At 46.6% G+C, this 16,489-nt stretch overlaps 1 protein-coding gene across 2 annotated transcripts in view; it reads right to left on the bottom strand.

The window, feature by feature from the left end:
* Positions 1-6,148, bottom strand: part of PRICKLE2 (prickle planar cell polarity protein 2) — a 303,043-nt gene extending 296,895 nt beyond the window's left edge. The window contains exons 1-2 of one of the 2 annotated variants that reach the window (XM_036877995.2): positions 6,022-6,148; positions 5,193-5,278 (exon numbers count right to left, since the gene is read on the bottom strand). In XM_036877995.2, coding sequence (XP_036733890.1) covers positions 5,193-5,278; positions 6,022-6,063 — 128 coding nt within the window. In that variant the 5' untranslated portion in view covers positions 6,064-6,148. Of the gene's footprint in view, positions 1-5,192; positions 5,279-5,913 lie in introns of both variants that reach the window. The other variant, XM_057507903.1, reaches the window with a different exon arrangement.
* Positions 6,149-16,489: the final 10,341 nt, after the last annotated feature.

Raw genomic sequence — 16,489 nt, 5'->3', positions numbered from 1 at the left:
CAACTTAATGCCCCAGTCGTCAATCAACAAAATTGTCAGGGTAACAGAGGAAAGACGTTTTTCAAGGCTCAGTCTTGGCTGACCCAGCCTGCTCTGCCTCTGGAGTGACTGCCCAGGGCCAGAGCAGCCCGCTTGGAAAGGCTGCTGTTGTCTGGGGACAAACCGCTCTGCATAATTAAAGCGGCCTCACCAAGCTACCACTGCTCTGTGCTCTCCACGTCAGCTGCTCTGGAATATGCAGCTCCAGGAGGCTTGTTTTGAAAGCCCGCCTTTTAATGCTTAAGTCGAATCTACATTTATCAGCAAAGCTGAAATGTTAAAGGGATTACAAGGGGCTTAGAATCCACTGGGGGTTCATTGATGTGGACTTGCAAGCCTTGTCTCCACGTGCCCTTTAGATGGCTTTGCTCTGTCTCCTTTGGGTGCCTTTGATTTTAGCACCATTCTCATTCAAGTTGGTGGGGATGTTTCCTCTATTCCTAATTCCAAATGGTGCTCAGATTCCTTTCTTCTAAAACTGAGAGAAGCTACTTGCATATTCCCCTAGATAATGGTAGAGACCAGGGATTGGCAAACATTTTCTGGAAACGGCCAGAGAATAAATGTTTTGGCTTTGTAAACCATGTAATCTATCAGTGCAGCAGTGAAAACAGCCAAGGCCATTATGTAAACAAATGGCCATGACCTTCTTCAGGTAACACTCCAAGGACACTGAGATTTTAATTTCATGTAATTTTTATATGTCATGAAATACTCTTTTTTTTCCTTCAATTTAAAATGTTGAAACCAAGTATGGCTTGTAAGCCAGACAAAACAGGTGAAGGTTCAGATGTGGCCAACAGGACTTTGTTTGCTGACCTCTGGGCCAGAAGGCTGCTCTTCAGGTGTAGTCCCTGGACCACCAGCATCACCAGGGAGCATGCGAGAAATGCCAAGTCTTAGGCCCCCAGACCAGGCCTGTTACACCAGCATCTGCAATCGAACAACGTCCCCTGGCAACACACTGAAGTCAAGTTTGAGAAGTTCTGGTCCAGACACAGAATTCTGAAGTCAGACAGGGTTAGGGTACCATTGACTAGCTCCTTGTGAAACTTTAAACAAGTTGTTTAGCCTCTCTGAGACCCAGTTCCCTTAACAGTAAAATGTGTGTAAATAACCACAGCTATCTCCCAGGACTGTTGTAAGTGAAAGGGAGGATGGAAAACACTTACCAGGCTTTGTCAATACTTTTTAAATGGCAGCTAATATTACAGAAGCTTACTATTTTTAAAAAGCATGTTTGGAGGTGTTTTAATTCATTCAGGATTTGCAATGACAGGTCACCTAAATATCTGAAAAGGTCTTTCAATGCAACTGGAATGCTGCAGACTGTGGTGAGCCAAGACCACACCATCTGCAGGGTGACCACCACTCATGTCCTGCAGTTCATCGGAGGGCTTAATGTGAGCCAAGGGCCTCTAGTTTGTGACCTCTGCTTAAAATGGAGAAGTAAAAAGAGGCAGTGAGTCACAACAAAATGAGCCTGTGTTTTAGACTCAAACTCCAGCTCCTTCTCCCTGGCCGGGACACCTTGGGCAAATGATGCAACACCTCTGCGCCTGGGTGACCTCATGGGAGAAGAATCACGTCTAGAGCATAGGCTAGGAAGGATACAACAGAACTGCCTGTGAAACATGGAGGCCCGCTCTTGACGGAAGCATGCAGCAGCTGGCTAATGCAGCTTCAGCATTACTCCTATTTTCATTCTCCAGTGCCGAGGCATTCAAAGGGCAAACCATCACTGTGCAAATGGCTGAGACATCTCCCCCTGCTCAAACTGGGTGCAAACAAGCCAGCCAAATTAACATCCACACAGAATGCGCTCCCACCGTAGTATAAGCTAAGGGCTTAGTTATTAATGGTTTTGTTCTGGCTGTGGTCCCTGAAGATGCCTTAATCGTCCTCCCAATGGAGTCCCTGCAGAGTCCAGGCCCCAGGGGGGTCTACCCTAGGCTGCTTTGAGGCGCTGCTTCTCTGGGGCTCGGTCACGTGTGTGGAGCAGTCCCACCTTGGCTTCCCAGCCGCGCTCCATCAGGTGGAGGAGAGACAACGGGGAGCCCTCTGTTCTCCAATTTATGGAAAGCACTGTGGGGTTTTTTGTCCTTTGTTTTTATTTTTTTATAAATTCTAAAAATCCCCATATTTGCCACCTAAATGTGTAGGTGACAATAAAAATGGGAAGAGAGTATGATCACTCAGGAAAATCTCCATAAAATATAACAGACTCCCACAGGAGCCTAGGCATGTATCCTCATATACCTGAAGCCCCAAAGCTCAGAGAGGTGTTTTAATTCAGTGCTTCTGAATCGGTGCATAAAACCAACTGGGGATCTTGTTAAAGCCCAGGCTCACATTCAGTAAGCCCAGGGCAGGCCTGAGATTGGGCATTTCCTACAAGTTCCTGTGAGATGGTGATGCTGGAGCTTCCTGCCCCAGGTGTGAACCAGCAGGCCCTTCCTCCCCTGCTTCACTGAAGTCTTTGCTCAAATGTCACCTCCTCAGAGAGACCTTTCCTGACCACCTTATCTGAAATGTACTTATTTGCTGAATGAGGGCAGGAATCCTGTCTGTTTTGTTCTTTGCTGTATCCCCAGCACCAGCAAAGCTCTGGGCACAAAGCAGGCACTCAAGTATTTGTTGAGTGGAGAGATCCTGCTTTGACAGCTGAGGAAACTCAGGAAGTTTAAGGCATATGCCCAAGATCCCACAGCCTGTCCAAGCCAGAGAGGACTCCAGCCCTGCTTTGTCTGGACTTCAAAGCCCTAGCTCTCTCCACCACACCAGGACAGGAGCAAAGTTTGTTTACAACTCACTTCCTCCCGAGAACCTCAGTGCCTTTGCATTGGAGGTAGTCACACAATTGTTCTGTGTTTAGGGGATGCCTGCTACGTGTGGACAGTGGCCTGGAGGGGACCGGTGGGAGTAGAGAGGCCAATGAAAGGCCAGTGAGTGGTAATATTTAGGGTACCTTAGTACTTTGCGATAAACCAAAGGTGGTCTTGTCCTTCGGTCCAGGCCCAGCTGTCCCTCCCAGGAGCTGAAGGTCCGTCTATCCGGTCAGAAGAGTGGGACATAAGCATACTATGGATTTCAAACTGCCAAAAAGAATGTTGTGCTATAACCCAGAAATGGTTGTCCCTCTTCTCCAAAAGGTCACCCGAAAGTATGCCTGTGGGGGAAAAGGAGGCAGCGAAAGCAAGGAGGTGCTTCCTTTCCAGCAATGGGTGGAAATGCCATAAAAACCCCATTCATGGAGCCAAAGGGAAGCCTTTCTGTGCTGGGGAACTCCTTCAGCATAAAACCCATCTCACTCGAATGAAAGGGCCTCTTTCCAAAAGAAAGGCTCCAAAAGGGGCTGAAAATAAAACACTTGTTTTCCCCTCACATCTGCTGGCTTGAAATGACTTAAGGTTCTCTAAACAGCAGTCAAAAAGACAAAAGCGACCTGGATAACCAGCAGTCTCAAACCAGCTAGCTGTTTCCTCCCTAGCAGCGGTAGAGAAGAGGCTGAAAGTAATTAACCAAAATACCTAATACGCACTGTGGGCGCGGTCCTGGGTAAACCATGTGTTGTCCATTATCTCACACGTTTGCTCCTACAATAACCTGAGCCCTTAAGTACTATTATTATTCCCACTTAACAGGGAAACTTGTAAGTAACTGGCTAGAGGTCAGAGGTCACACAGACAGGAAGGAGGGGAGCTGGTGCACCCCACACTGTCCTGCTACCCCACAGGTCTCTCATCAGAAGGTGGTCCAAAAGCTTCAGACCAGGAGAGAAGCTGAAGTCCCTCTCTTGTTCACCACTCTGCCTTTCCTGCGTCCAATTACAGCACAAGAGGGATGAAAAGGAGGTGACTGGAAGTTGTGTCATACTGGATTCGAGTCACAAAGTAAGGCTTCTGCACCTACTCCCATGCATCACCCACCTGAACCTCTGGAAGACTCAAGGGGCCAACCCAGAATGCACCTATCTGGACTTCAGCGTTGGCATGACTGATGGAACCTCAGTCTGCCCTTTACATATTTAAAAGGTCGCCTGGCCTTCCAGTGACACAGAAGTTATTAAATGCTCGGGAGCCATAAGGGCTGCGCTCAGTGCTCTGAAACAAAGGCAGAGAGGCTGCCAGACCCATCTGAGGCAGCAATAAAAGCATTTAATTCCTGAAGGAGCCAGTTGGGAGCTTCTTTATAACTGGGTGCCCAGCACACATTACCAATTGGGAGAAAGTAGAAAAGCAGGCGGCAAGAGGGGGAAAAAATCGAAGCAGGCTTTTCTCCCTAGTATCCAGAAACAGCCTTCTTCAAAGAGGCATATGAATGGTGGGGAAAGGCAGAAAAAAATGCAACTAATCAAAGAGAGAATGTGTTAGGATGTTGCAGAATTTTCTCTGGTCACTGGTTTTTCCTTTTCATGGAGTTTCCAAGAAGGATCCACCTCTTCTCTGTATGTCCCCAGAGAGCCTGCAAGCCTGCACCCCAACTTTGCCCATCCTGAGCCCCAGCAGCCAGATGCATTGGGAGGACACCCAGATCCCTTGTCTCCCAAACATACTCATTCCAATCCAGGCTGGGGCTGCCTGGAAGTCAACATTCACAGCACATTAATAAGAAACATCTGGCCACCGAAGCGGGTTGACACAGCGCAGGCAGGCAGTTGTGGATTTGTGGTTGGGACCCAGAGTTACAGGGGCTGAATTAAAAACACAATTGGAAAACACCAGCTAGTCCAGGGAATCCTACACACACTGCTCTGCTGCTCTGGGATGCCCAAGTTGAACTGTTTGGGGCTGAGTGACTTCAATGCACAGAGTGGGTACAGGGAAGCCAAACTCTCCCATCAGGGAAACGCAGCCTGAGCCCAGCTCTCCTGCATCCCCCAGTGTCTGGCCACCACTTCCACCTTCAATATTTGTAGCAGATGTAGTTCTTCTCTTAAAGGAACAGCTTTTGCATTCTTTCCATGTGACTTACAAGTGAGACTTACAAAAGGAGAAAAACATACGTGTGCATGTATATTATACATATTCATATACACACCTAAACACAAGTATATATACACATGTGTATATATATGTGTGTGTGTTCATATAGATATATGTATTTCCCCCACGAATTACTGTGCCTTTAGAATCGGATTTAAAGCGTCCTACCTCCATTTATGCAAGGCAAACCCAGGACACTGGTCACCACAGGCGTTGCATGGCTGGCCTCTCTCTATCCGCCCCAGCCCGGTCAACTTCAAAACAAAAAGACAACACAACTGTTTTCACCAGCAGAGCTCCCTCCAAAGCCCCGTTTGTGTCCCAGGCAGGCTGCCCCTCCCACCCGCCTCATCTAATTGACTGAAATGTTCCTCTCCGTTGTCGTGGTCGGGGGACACGGGGGGCGGTCTCCGGCATGGAAGGGTGTTCACAGCCAGCGGGCTGCCTCTGGCGTGGGCACCAAGCCACCAATAAATGGCCATAGCTGGGGCTTTGTCTCCCCCAGACACCTTGGTCACGGGTTTCTAAGAAACAAAAGCAAGACCTTTCCGTTCCCCAGAGTTCCTGGGCAGCGACCGTCGCGCGCCTCCCTTGGACCAGGCTGGTGCTCCCGGGAAGGGGGCAGTGCAGGACACCCCAAAAGACAGCCCCAAAGTCAAGTTAGCGGCTAGAGCCTGAGGCCGGGCGCCGGACCTCTGGAGCGGGGATCAGGTCTGCCTGGAGGGACGAGGCGAGGGAGAGCGCTTCACGGGCGTCCCCACACCGTGACACGCAGGGCCACGGGTCCCGGCCCCGCTCTCGCCCGGACTGGGGGCCCGACGTAACCCCTCCCGCGCCTTCAGGCGCTCGAGCGCGCGCGGGAGGCGTCCCCGCCGCAGGGCCCGCTTACCTGGGGCCACAGGTGCGCGGCCGCCGGGCGGAGGGAGGCCGGGCCGGGGCGCTCGCGGCGGGCCGGGGGCGCCCGGAGGTGGCTCCCGCTCAGGTGGGGGGCACTCACCGAGCGGCTGGAGAGTCTGCTCCGGGAGCTCCGGCTGAACATGGCCGGGCGCCTCCTGCGCGCAGCGCCGTCCGTCCGTCGGTGCCGACTCGGCGGCCCGTGCTGGCTGTCCCCGCCCCGCGGCCCTCGGGAGCGCACGCCGGCCCCTCCTCCCGCCCGCCGCCCGCAGGTCCCGCCCCCTCCCGGCGCCCCTCCCTCCCCGGGCGCGCCCGCGGCCCCCGGCGCTGCCCTCGCGCTGGCCGCCCAGGTTAGGGGCAGAGGCCACGTCCAGGCCCCCTGCTGCTGCAGCTGGGATCCGGGCTGGACTGGAGGGGGCGAGATGAGGGATACAGGTTTAAATTACTGTATAATTCACATACAGTACAATCCATCCTTTTGAATTTGGCCTCCCTCGCTCTCGCCCAGACTGGGGAAACGTAATTTAACAATTCTGTCAGTTAAAAAAAAAAAAAAAAAAAATTTCATACCACTCTGCACCCATCAGCAGAATCAAGATATGGAACAGTTCCATCATCCCCCAAAACGGACTATTTTAAAAGTTGTGACAGGCATGGGATCTATTTATTGTTCACTAAGCGTTGGAAGATGAGGGCTGAGAGGAGGAGGAGGAAATAAATGCCCTTAATTGTACAGTACCTGGAATACAGTAGACGCTTTGCAAGCAACTGTTGGATCACTGACTGCAAGCTTCGAAGCGCCAGTGCTACACGCCCATTCTTTTCCCACCACTTACTAGCTGGTGATCTTCCTAAATCAACTAGCTTTGTGCTTCTATCTCCTTATCAATAAAAAAAGATATAACAAGAGTCCTAATCTCACAGTATTGCTGAGAGAGATGAGTGGGCACACATACAGTTGATAATGCATGTTATAACAGGCACAAAGTAAGGGCTCATTAAAGATCAGCTGTCAAAAAAAAAAAGAAAAGAAGGGTGCAATTCTGAAGTTCAGGCCATGATGGCCATTGATGTTTCAGCTCAAATACCAGCTCCCCTGAGAGAAAGAACTCCCCTGACCCCTACAGTAATATCTCCACACACACTCTCCCTCATACTGCATGCAGCGTGCATCTACAGTAATATCTCCACACACACTCTCCCTCATACTGCATGCAGCGTGCGTTGAAATTACTTTATTTGTTGTCACCCAAACTTCTCCTGTTCACCTCAGAAGCTCTAGAGCCTGTAACGGTGCCTGCACATAGTAGGCACTTCATAAATATTGTCAAAAGAAGGCATTCTTGTCCCTGTCAAAAACATAATTCTCCCAGCTTAGTGTTTTCCCAGGTGAGACACTGAACTTGAGTGAAGAAAAGCTGCTTGCCTGGGGTAACACAGCAATTTAGTAGCAAGGCCAGTTTACATGAACCCCAAATTTAACAGAATAGGGTGACCCAGCTTAGATACCCTCTGTGTATGAGAGCTGATGGTCTTCAATTCTCAGAGACTAAGGTTTGGTTTTGAGTTTCAGGCCAGAACAATGGTGAGGTAAATGAGGTCTTTGACTCAGAAGCAAAATTTGCAGGGATACCAACAAACTCAGGAATCAAGATAAACTGTAATGTCATGCAATACTTCAAAGAATCAAAACTGATGCAAAAATCCATGATGAAAAGAATATCATCATTTTAAATGAAGATCAGATCCTACTCTACAGTTACATGTTCCCCCCTCCCCTCACCATGGCCAAAATGCTCCAAACCCAGGTATCTAAAGGTTAGACTCCCCTGTCACATTTCTCTATTTACCCATCACAGCCCATCAGGAGATGGCACACTTGCAGAAGGTAAACACCATGGCTTCCTCATCTCTTTATTTGCCCAGGCCTAGCTCAGGGTCTGGCTCATTTCAAATGGTCAACAAATGTCTGTTAAATAACTAATTAGAAGCCATTAGCTTTGGCAGGGTTGGGGGGCCTGGGGTGTTGGCAATTAGACCCCCAGTTACAGACAGTACCCGAGCAGGCTGCTCACCTGGCCTTCTCAGCAGGGCCCCCGCATACCCAGGTCTGCGCTGCACTGCACGTGGCCTTGTAACTGGTGGGAGTGGGTCAGGAGGGCAGTGTTCACCTTGTGGATACTGCCTCTTTGTATTTTAATTATGAAAAATTTTAGCAAAGGTCGGTAACAAAACCAGTGCGTTATAAATTTCTAACAGATGGAAGGATGCATCTTGAGGAAGCAGGATCTTTTCAAGTTCTCTGGCAGAAAGTACAAAGCAGCCTGGCCCACATCTTGCTTCTGGATCGATGTGGCTGATGAAGGATACCAAAAGAGGAAGGCCCTTGAGGAAAACAGTTTGAGTGATCTGGGCCTTTAATTTTTGTTACGTGGTCAAAGAGGAGAAGCCGAGAAGAGGCACAGGGTCTCCAGACAGTGAACAAGCCACATGCAGGGAGGCCCAATCCCACCTCACAAACAGGACACCAGGAGTTTTCGCCCTGACACCTACCATAAAAAGTACCTCCTCCCAAACAAGTCCCCCTTGGTCTACCTCCTTAGAGCAGAAGCCATTTCCCAAGGGCATATTTACACCTGAGGCTCACGTATGAGAAGCACTTACTTTTCTACTCAACAACCACTTTATCTTGCTTAGGAAGACAAAGCTTAGTAACCCAGGAAGGAAAACACATTCTCACTGTCAGGTGCAGGTGAATAGTAGACAATTCTATTTTGCTTTATCACTGCATTTGCCCTTCATAGACATCTTTGATGTATGTTCTTTCCTCATCTCTCAAGGCAATGCAATTACTGATGGAACTTGAAAACCTCATACACAGCTATTGACACAGGAAGTTGCCTTTGCTAGATACAAAGTGGAAAAACAAAACCAGTATAGGCCACTTGGCTTTATCTTAAAATACACATGAAGAAACTGGAAAGAAACACATAAAATATTAAAATAGATTGATGATGAAATGATGTGTCTTTTCTTTTTGCCTTTTAAATGTATTTCCTATAATGAATTTGTGTTCATTTTACAAGCAGAAATATGAAATCATTTATCTAAATTGAGAATTTTGCCTTTGGTGCCCCTTCTAGCATCAAATCTGGATCAGATGTAGCAAGAAACTGTCTCCCCTTTCCTTGGCCTATATGTGACTGTCTTCTTACTTTTTCGGCTTTTCTATTTTTCCTAATATAAATCTGTGACTGTTAAAGCAAGGTAAAGCATTTGACCCCTGTTACCACATACCCACAGCAAACCTAAGGTATGTGTCCACATGGTACTTCCTAAAATAGAGAATAAGAACACAGTCTCTCAGCATGGCCTCACCCAGATGTACATTTATTTCTGTTAGCTACTAGAAACAATTCTGAATGCTTTAAAAGGGGTAAAATCTCCCTGAACAGCAGGCAACACTTAGAAGTCCCATCACAGCAACATCCTAATCAGAAGTCTACAAATCATATTTTGGGAACGAGTGTGTAAAGCCATGGATGGTGAGGAAGTTGAGGGGAGGTGACTGGAGAAATGATTCTCTCTCAGTAGTGGGATTAAGGGGGAATTTTCTTTTTCTTCTTAACAGGCACTCTTTTGCAGTCTACAGATTTTCATGTATGAATATGAAATGGACATGCATACTCAGAAAAATAGTTACATCACCAGAGAACTCAAAGAGACAGTATAGGTGGACTAAATACTTGACAGGGCATTAAATCATCTTAAATTTACAAATGTATGCTAATGGAGTCAGAGCAAAAATATTTGAAATGATAAAAAGTCCTACACTAAGCAACCTACACTCTTCTCTTTGAAAAGCCTTAGAATTCTGCAGAGCCACTGGCCCAGCTTATCCTAAAAATTAAATTACAAAGAAACACCAATATGCAGTTAAAGGATAGTCATGACAGTGTCATTTCTAAGAGGAAAAAGAAAAATCACAAATGATCTAAATGCCTAACATTAGAGGTCCTGATAAAAAATAAATGGTGTATCCTTCCAATGGATTTATGCCCAGACATTAAAAATGATATTAGAGAATATGGGGAAATTTGCATAAATGTTGTTTTCTTTGGAAATCAAGCTAAAAAATTGCAGTACGAGCTCACATTTGCAGAAGATTTGGGGTACCTTTTATGCTTTCAAAAATACCCAAATATTTGAATGTTGAAAAGTCCAGAGAGTTTAACAAAAAATTATAGAAGAATTTTGAAGTTTGAATTTTAAGTGATTTAATAGCCTCCCTTTTACTCATGTAATTTTTGTAAAATGAATGCGTATTCCTTCTATAGTAAAGGTAAAAACATTAAATATATACATAATTATTTGACTTTTTAAGTTCTAGGAGACTAGGAGGTCCTACACGGTAGAATACAAATGACTTTTTTCTTTTTTTTTAAATCTATTCTCAGTTTCTATAAGAAGCATGTATTGTTTTGAATTAAGAAAGGCTTTTAAATTTGAAAATATAATGGATTGTAAATATGCATAAATTGATAATGTCCTGTAAGACAAATGCTAGTGTGTTTTTGGAAGGAGAAATTTCAGCTTTTCCTTGCAATTTTCTAATTTTTTCCTCCTATAACATATATGTCTTTTGTAATAACAGAAAAGCTTTTTTTTTTCATTTTCTGGCACTGCTTTCAACCATGCATTTGAGGGCTTTATAATACTCCTCCTTTTCCCAGTACCCCTGTGAAAACACAACTTTGCAAAGCTGACTTAATAATCTCTTCTATGCAGCACTCTAGTTTGAAAAAGACAGATGCACCCCTATGTTTATCGCTGCACTATTTACAATAGTCAAGATATGGAAGCAACCAAATGTCCATCAGTAGATGAATGGATAAAGAAGATGTGGTACATATACACAATGGAATATTACTCAGCTATGAGAAAAAAACAGCTCCTACCATTTGCAACAACATAGATGGAGCTAGAGGGTATTATGCTCAGTGAAATAAGCCAGGCGGAGAAAGACAAGTACCAAATGATTTCCCTCATAAGTGGAGTGTAAGAACAAAGGAAAACTGAAGGAACCAAACAGCAGCGGAAGCACAGAACCCAAGAATGGACTAACAGTTACCAAAGGGAAGGGACTGGGGAGGACGGGTGGGAAGGGAGGGATAAGGGCGGGAAGAAAAGAAAGGGGGCATTACGATTAGCATGTATAGTGTTGGGGGGGCACGGGGAGGGCTGCGCAACACAGAGAAGACAAGTAGTGATTCTACAGCATCTTACTATGCTGATGGACAGTGTCTGTGAATGGGTATGTGGGGGGGACTTGGTGAAGGGGAGAGCCTAGTAAACATAATGTTCTTCATGTAATTGTAGATTAATTATACCAAAATAAAAAAAATAATAATTATAATAATCTCTTCTACTTTTATTGCAGTCTCCTGCTCACAAAGCACACTGATAGGTAACATTGGAACCCCAAGACTCACGGAACGATCAGGGGAGGAAACAAATGCTCACTGAGGTCGTGTGATTGGCCTGACACCCTGTGCGGTTAAGAGAGGTGGTTCCAGAAGGGACGGAGCTCAGCTTTGTTGTTCAGGGTTTCCATGATCCCTTACTGCCCTTGGCGAGAGCTTTCTGTAAAGCATGCTCGCCCTTTGTTTCTCTGTCTCTCTCACTCACACACCCATGCAAACACACAAAGAAGTGGTGGGGTTCCTCATAGGCCCTGGAGTGGGAGCTGGGTGCATCCAAGGCGCCCCCTTCTAACTGAAGGACCAGCCTGGGTCTGCACGAACAGCGCATCTGGAAAGGCGAGTGGACAGCCTTCCCCCTTGACTGCCCTCGTTTCCCCATGTTCCCCGGCCTCTCCTCCCTGCTGCTCACCTCTCAAGATGGCCCCTTTCTTTCAGCTCTGACATCATCATTGTCATTTTCCTGCAGTGACTTCTGTCACATGAGCAGAATCCATGGAAGAGAGAAGAGAGCTTTCTGGCACCCATTTCTGGTGGTCCTTGCCTATGCTGGAGATGCGTCCTGTGAACAAGGCTATTCATTTGACCTGGGGAGCTGATATGTCTCTTCGATCCTAACTCAAAAAACAATTCTCATTCTCTCTTCCCACACCCCTTCCCCCTTCCCCCTGGGCTATTTAATGACCTTTTTATCTCACTAAGATGTAGAATTACCCAGTGGTTCTCAATCTTCCTATCTTTATTTTTTCAGATGGTGGAATTTTGGAAGGCTTGCTTGAAAGGATTAAAACACTCAAGAGAAGACTTAAACAGGTCAGCAGTGAGGACAAAGCCATTGCTAAATGGAAGGATATGGTTGTCCTCTTCACTTGCCCTTTAGCACTAAGCAGTTTGGATGGAACAGCGTGCCTCCAACTTGGCTGAACATTAGGGATGACTTGAGAAACCTAAAAAAATCCCAAAGCCCAGGCCACACCCCAGGCCAATTAAATGAGAATTTCCAGGGGCGTGGCCTAGGCATCAGCATTTTAAGAACTGCATGTGTGATTCCAACACGCAGCCGTGGAGCAGGACCACTGACTGTGGGACTCATTAGGAACCAGCCTCTTCCGCATGGCCAGCCTCTTTGGCAGTGAGCTGCATTGGCTATGCATTTTTTTTCCCTTCCAGAAGTTGTGCCTAGCTCTGTGCCCATCAGAATAAACTTCTCAACATCCAGTAACAGTTTTTAACTTATATGTTTCCTCCCTATCCAAAAGTTTGCTTTATATCACTTTATTCTTTATGAAAGACTTATGTTAGTCCTGTATTCATGAACCAAGAGAAATCCAAAGAGGTGTTTCCCTTTATGAAAAGGTAATTTCCTCTCTGCTTGTGCCTTTTGGCTTAGGGAATGTTTCAGAGGAACATCTACTTTCAGAGAGCAGGGGAAACCTGTTACCTAAGGAAGGTGGGCTCAGGTGTTTAGAGGGCTTTGTGTTTGCTCTGGGTACAGGCAGCCAAGTGCGGAGCAGCGTGGACTGAGTCAAACTCTGCTTCAAAGGGGTAAACAACTGGGAGGCAGGTAGGGGGTGGCGACAGAGAATCTTCTTATTGGCTGTTTGCACAGGCATTCAGGGGAAGAGAGATGTTTAGTGAAATGCTGTGCAGTGGCCCCTGTCCAAAGACAAAAGGAATCTTCCATAAAACCACAATACTCGCAGATGCTTGCTGTGCCTCAGATCCCAGAAGGGGGCTGAACTTTGTGTCAAGACTGGCAAAGGGCCAACCCTGAGCTGACTTCTGGGGACAAGGAGGCGGCCTACATGTGGGCTTTAAGAGCACACACTCACTCACAGCAACACTAATCATGTTCACTGGTCAGAATTTGTTGGAGCACCTATACTGGACCCTGAGCATTATTGCCCTGAGACCCACTGGACTGAGGCCTGGTAAATGCTACCAACCAAGCCTGGCTTCTGCGCTCCAGCAAGGATCACACAATGGCCTCTGGAACCACAGAGGACAATCAAATCCACAATGCTAATGAAAGAAGAAGAGCCTCTATATCCAAAAAACAGCGTGGACTGCAGGTCTCCCATTTACCTTCTCAACAGACAGATCACTTCAAGGCCCAAGCTAAGTTATCATTTCAGGTGAGGCAGAAAATTAGTGTTTTTTTTTAAGAACTTGATCAAATGGATCTGATTTTTCAAGATTTCAACCAATCAGCTTCTCTTACCTGCAGTTACCATGAGGCTTCTCCCCCCACCAACCAGCAGCTCCCCAAAATCAAACCTGATCTAATATCTTGACAAAATTCTTTCCTGATGCTTTCTAGATAGGAAAGTTGCCTGTTCTGTCATAGCCCCACAGTTCTCAACCCTGACTGCACATGAGGGTAACCTAGGGAGTGATTTCCTTTAGTATGTCACATCTGGCCACATCCCAGTCCATTAAATCAAGAATCCTGGGGTTAAGACTTGACAATGGATAGTTTTAAAGCTCCCCAGGTGAGTTTAAAGTCCAGTCAGGGTTGGAAAACCTCCAATCCATCTCTTTGTCCACAACTTCCTTACTCATCTGCATAGATAATCTTCTGTCTGCATCATCATTGACCACCCTCACTGCTCAACTAGACAGTGCATCTGTTCTAGGCAGGTAACAGGAGAGGGGGCACAGATGGGGACCTCAGCGCTTGCTCTGCAAGGGTGATAACAGTGACCAGCAGCCTTGAAATCACCTGAATACTCATCCTACCAACTCAGAGTCTGTAGCAAAATGCCTGAGTGACATAAATGCACCTTCGGCTTTAAGGAGCTCTGTTCTGATTGATACATAAGCCCACATCCTCGTTACAGGACCATCCTGAAGCTCCTCCTTGATGTGCCAGGATTGGAATCATTGGGTGCTCCAGGTCCCCAAGGGACTGATTCTCTATGAAGCCTTGTCCTAAATGCTTCTGTAGACACTGGCTCCTTTTATCCTTCCTGCGGCTCTGTGAGGCAAATTTATCTTCATCCCAAAAGAAAGAAAACAAGGCTCAGAGAAGTGAAGTGACTTGCCCAAGCTAGTCAGTGGCAGACTTCTGTAGAGGTCTTGATCCCAAAGTTGGTTCTCGTTATAATAAAGCAGGTGTTGTGGTGCTTCACCCAGGAACAGGTAGGCACAGAGTAAATGAGACAGCTCAGGCCATTCTAGGCCTTCTGCTTTGTACTGAAACTCATCCCTATGATGTCAAAGAGAGAAAGACCAGTCATCCCGCTCCAGCAGTAAGTCACCATCTCGCCTTGGAAAAGACCAAAAGGAATGTCAGGTGGTGTTCTCGGAATCACTGAGAACTCCAACAGAGGGTGTGGTCAATTTGGCCCCTTTAGCAGAATCCTCCAGAACCTGAAGTTCATTTCCTCTCCAGCAGAGAAGCTGATCTCTTGCTTATTCAAACTTATACTTCTTTTTTCATGTTTTTTTCTTCCAAGCCAAAAATCATCAAACCAGATGGCCTTTTCTCTGCTGCACATGGACAGGGACAGTTTGAAATGGTTGTCAAAAACAACTGGAACTTAGTGTTGAATGGAATCGAACCTTCCTATCTAGCTTACAGTTGAGGTCAGTACAACCAAGCCACTAAGAGGGCTTATTTACTCTCTGGCCCACAAAGCCACCGTCTTTTAAATAAGATAAGCAATCAATCTAGGTTGAAAACTAGATCTCAGTAGAGGCCCCTGGCATTCCTTGAGCGTGTAAAACAGTTAAGTATTGGGCTTCATAAAAGCAGTTGCCAGGACGTGTGTCTGTAGTAGTCAGGGCAGCCTAGCCAGTCAAAAAGTAATTCTCACAGGTCCATCCAAAGAGCTGTTTATTTCTAGCACACATCACAATCTAGCGCAAATGGAACAGGAGAGGGAATTGGGTGCTCTGCTTCGCCCAGACTTTAGGCCTATGATTCTAACTTCTGCTTCTGCCATTTCCAGAAACGGGCCATCCAGGATGGCAGTCATTGGTCAGAGGAGCTGTTATTAAAAGTTAAAAATGCACTCCCTCAGTTACACAAGCTGCATTTCCTGTGCATAACAGCCATGTGTGACTAGAAGCTACTGTACTGAACAGCGCCAAATAGAAGTTTCCCATCATTCCAGGAAGTTCTATCAGTTTGCTCTGAACTTCAGAGTCCTCCACTGGGTTGCCTGTACCCTGCAAGCAAGGAAACGGAGACAGTGTGGAGGGTCAGTGAGAAGTGTTCGAGCTGGGTGTGGACATAGTTCCTGGCTCACCTTACCACTTGGCGAATGGGAAGTGTCAACTAGCTTGGTGCCTAGGAAGATGCACAGAAGCACAGACATGGGTGAGCCCTTGGGTGGCCTCGTCCCAGTGACCTTAGTAGACCTTATGATTATCCTAATCAAGCTTCTAAAGAGCATGGCCTTATCTTGATTGCTGTAGATGCAAACTCTTGGTGGAAGAAAAAACGGGGAAGTTAAGGTGTTGGTGAGCCTTGACTGTTATGTGCAAGGAACCTCTGCCCACAGACAGCCATGGCATCAGTAGAGAAAGCCTCCTGACCTTCATCTCACCAGCGGCAGACCACGTGGAAGGGATGCTCCGTTTTTACACTCTAAGTCAGCATTGGCACACTACCTCTGTAAAAAGCCAGAGAGTCAATAGTTGAGGCTTTGTGGGTTGTGCGGTCTTTATCCCGACGACTCAGCTCTGCAAGTGCAGGGCCAAAGCAGTCACAGGTAACTGAGGGCGAGTGGGTTTCAGTAAGACTTTACAGAAACAGGTGGTGACTTGAATTTGGCTCACAGGCTTATTTGGCTCACCTCTACGTCTTTCACCGGTCCTCTTCATTTTCTAGCAAAATCACCTTTCTATTCGGCCCACTCCTTGCCAAGAAGGATGATAAATCAAAAAAATGTAAACTTTAATGCCTGCATAGGACTGACACTGCTGTGCTAAGCACTTTGCTTGAGTTAATTAAATTTCATTTAATCTTCGCAACCCTTTAAGTGAAATTTGTGATTGCTCCCATTGTACAGGTGAGGAAGCTGAGGCACAGAGAGGTGAAGTGACTTGCCCAGTGTCACAGAGCCGGCAAGTGGCAGAGCTGTG

This window comes from Manis pentadactyla, chromosome 1, assembly GCF_030020395.1.
Source record: "Manis pentadactyla isolate mManPen7 chromosome 1, mManPen7.hap1, whole genome shotgun sequence".
Taxonomy (NCBI): Eukaryota; Metazoa; Chordata; class Mammalia; order Pholidota; family Manidae; genus Manis; species Manis pentadactyla.
Note: the sequence above shows the minus strand (reverse complement) of the source record. Positions and strands in the feature narration are given on the sequence as shown.